The following is a 3,275-nucleotide window of genomic DNA, read 5'->3' as shown; positions in this document are numbered from 1 at the left end:
GGTGTGATACTTTGATTCGAACAAGCCCGCTGTGGCTGTCTTGTTCGACACACCAGCATTGGGTTTGTCTCGTCAAAGTATCGAAATACGATCATGATAATCAGAGACGAGAGATAATGCATGCGTGTCTTCGTGTTTTCCAAGCCCTGAGACTTTCGCTGTGAACGTGGGATCTTTTTCGTGCGCATGTGTGCACACGGGGGTGTTCGGACACCAAAGAGAGTCTGCACAAAGTTGACTCCGAGAAATAAATCTCTCGCCGAACGTGGGGATCGAACCCACGCTGATAGCGACCAACTGGCTACAAAGCCAGCGCGCTACCAACTGAGCTACGTCCCCATGGAAGGGGTGGGAGGTAGATCGCGAGAGAGAGATTCAGTTTGCATAAGATCTATTCCGTATTTATTTTCAACTGCCGCTTATTTATTGCGATCCTTTTAACGTTTGAATTTTTTGATTACATAGTATTGTTCTCCGGTTTTGTCGAACTCTACACAGAGCTAAATTCATGACAAGTTTATTGTGACGTGGTAATGATTGGATGGACAAGAAAGAAATATCTCTGAATGGAAGTGGTGATATGTTTCCAAATTAATAATTTTGTATCTGACACCGTGTGAGAGAATATTGGGACAAGGAACAAGAGTCGGGAGAGGAGAAGAAGAAGAAAAAAATCGTAATCAATGAAGTGTCGTCCGCAGTGTCCAGTGCACTGCAGTGGACATCGGACGACAGGCTGCAGAACGGACAGACCGTGACGGTGTGCACTGGGCGGAACGTCACGCTGGACTGGACATACGACACTGACCCTGCAGAACACCTCGTGGATGTCGAATGGTACTACAAAGCCCCAGGTACGGAATACTTGTTGTTTGTTTGTGTGTTGTGTTTGTTTGTTTGTTTGTTGTTTTTGGCTCACGTAAGTGTAGCCTATGCGATGCTAACTTTTGTCTGTCTGTGCGTGCGTTCGTGCGTGCGTGCGTGCGTGCGTATGTATGTAGTATGTCTGTGGTAGAAACTTTAACATTTGAAGACGTCACAACATTTGAAGACGTCACATTATGACGTAAGAAGGTTAGACGTCACGCGAAGGAATTACTGAAAGTCTCGGTCATTGTTATTATGAGCGGGCCGAGACTAGTTTTTTCTTCGAAATCGGTCATTCAGATCTAGATCTAGTGTCTCGCTTTCTTGCACAGTGTCACCTATGCCGCTTACTGTGTGTGTGTGTGTGTGTGTGTGTGTGTGTGTGTGTGTGTGTGTGTGTGTGTGTGTGTGTGTGTGTGTGTGTATGTGTGACGAAGTGATTGAGTTTGTGTTACTGTTTGTCGACTGATTTCTTACGTGAGCCTTGAAGGCTTCGCCTCTTGTTTGTTTCTTTCTTAGTTTGTTTCTTTCTTAGTTTGTTAATTAGTTTCTTTCTTTCTTTCTTTCTTTCTTTCTAAGTTAATTAGTTTCTTTCTTTCTTTCCTTCTTTCTTTCTTTCTTTCTTTGTTTCTTAGTGTGCTTGTTTGCTTGCCTGCATTTAGATCTCTGTGTATTTTGTGTGTGTGTTTGTGTGTGTGTGTGTGCGTGCGTGCGTGCGTGCGTGCGTGCGTGCGTGCGTGTGTGTGTGCCTGTGGGTGCGTGTGTGTGTGTGTGTGTGCCTATGGGTGTGTGTGCGCGTGTGTGTGCCTGTGTGCGTGTGCCTGTGTGTGTGTGTGACTGTGTGTGTGTGTGTGTGTGCGTGCGTGCGTGCGTGCGTGCGTGCGTGTGTGTGTGTGTGTGTGTGTGTGTGTGTGTGTGTGTGTGTGTGTGTGTGTGTGTGTGTGTGTGTGTGTGTGTGTGTGTTTGAAATGTTTTATTCACCTTTGGTAATATAGTCCGGCGGAGGGGTAGATGAAACCCGTTTTTAATTATAAAACAAAACAAAACTAAGCAACTTTTATATATAGTGCTGTGGTGCATATCATTCAGAGGAGTTAGTGCTGTCCGCGACAGCTTGATCAAAAAGTCATCATCATCACCTTCTTTATGTTTCTGCCATCAGGTAATACGACCGAGACACTACTGGCCACCTACGCCAACCAACAGCTGGTCGTGTCCCCGACAGCCAGACAACAGGACGCGGTCTTCGTGCCCAACGCGGGACTGAGGTTGTTGCACGTGCCACCAGACTACTCCGGTGTCTACACTGTCAAAGTCAAGGTCGACCTTCACGGTTCCGTCATCTCTCTGCGTCGTTCTGTGGTTCTGGATGTTTCAGGTAAATTCGTCTATTGCCATTTTTTTCTGGAGTGATGGAATTATTAGTTTGTGGGTGGGCGGGGATTTTGGGAGGAAGGGGAGAAGGGGTGGAGGCGGCACTTGTGGTAATAAAATCAAGGTCAAGATCGACTTCCACGGTAGGGGAAGGGTTCCTAATATGGACCGGCTCCTAATATGAACTGAATCACCTCCTGTTCTGACAAACTAACGGCGCTAGAGCGCTCAAAACAAGTTCATTCGCTGCATTTACCCTCTCTGAATTACCTTGTCAAAACAGTTGCAGAAACACAAACCTCAAAACCGTTAGGCTTTTTCTCTTTTTTTCACTTTTAGTAGTGTTCACTCTAATTTTGACGCCTAAAACGGACTCGTTTCTGTCCACAGCCAAAGCTTTTATCACACAAAATTTGCCGCGTATATATGACAGCTAAGACCGTATTTGTTAAATGTTAGCAGTGCTGGCCCCGAGTTTCTACTGCAAACCAAAAATAGTAGCAAAATCTCAAAGTATGTGTGAGTCCCCTAATATGGACCACCTTCAACAAATCGAAGAAAATAAAAGCTAAAAGTTATTTTCACTAAGAAGCTTGCTGAAAATAACCTATAACTAGCCCCCAAGATTTCAAAAAAATATATCAAATAGTCTTATTTTCGTGGTAGTTGATAATTTCACTTATGTTCACTCTATTTTTGATAAGTTTCTTTAGTTTCCTGGTGTGCTTCAAATAATGCTCTCATCAACCCGAAACAGATGCATCTAAAGCATATTTTGATTTGTCTCACTTGCACACTAAGTTGTATCAAGTTATTTTGAAGTATTGGGGGCTTTTTACAGTAATTTGTGAAGGCCTCTTTACTGGTCCTTATTGGGCGCGCAGGCTCCTAATATGGACCATTTGTGCTTTGTTCTGTATTTAATTTTTGCTGAATGTCTATCAAAGTTAATTCACTCTAATTAGGTCTAACGGTTAACCTAAAAGAGAAGGACTACCAAACACAAAAATGAAACTTCTTCGCAAGAAAACAAG

The 3,275-nt window shown here is 43.8% G+C and overlaps 1 protein-coding gene across 1 annotated transcript in view; it reads left to right on the top strand.

Moving 5' to 3' along the window:
- Window positions 1-339: 339 nt before the first annotated feature.
- The window catches only part of LOC138951358 (microfibril-associated glycoprotein 4-like), a 27,880-nt gene continuing 24,944 nt past the window's right edge, over window positions 340-3,275 (top strand). The window contains exons 1-3 of the mRNA XM_070322975.1: window positions 340-355; window positions 702-854; window positions 2,030-2,245. Of these exons, the coding sequence (XP_070179076.1) occupies window positions 340-355; window positions 702-854; window positions 2,030-2,245 (385 nt within the window). The remainder of the gene's footprint in view (window positions 356-701; window positions 855-2,029; window positions 2,246-3,275) is intronic.

This window comes from Littorina saxatilis, linkage group LG16, assembly GCF_037325665.1.
Source record: "Littorina saxatilis isolate snail1 linkage group LG16, US_GU_Lsax_2.0, whole genome shotgun sequence".
NCBI classification, from domain to species: Eukaryota; Metazoa; Mollusca; class Gastropoda; order Littorinimorpha; family Littorinidae; genus Littorina; species Littorina saxatilis.
The sequence above is the reverse complement of the archived record's forward strand: the minus strand, read 5'-3'. Positions and strand labels throughout refer to the sequence as shown.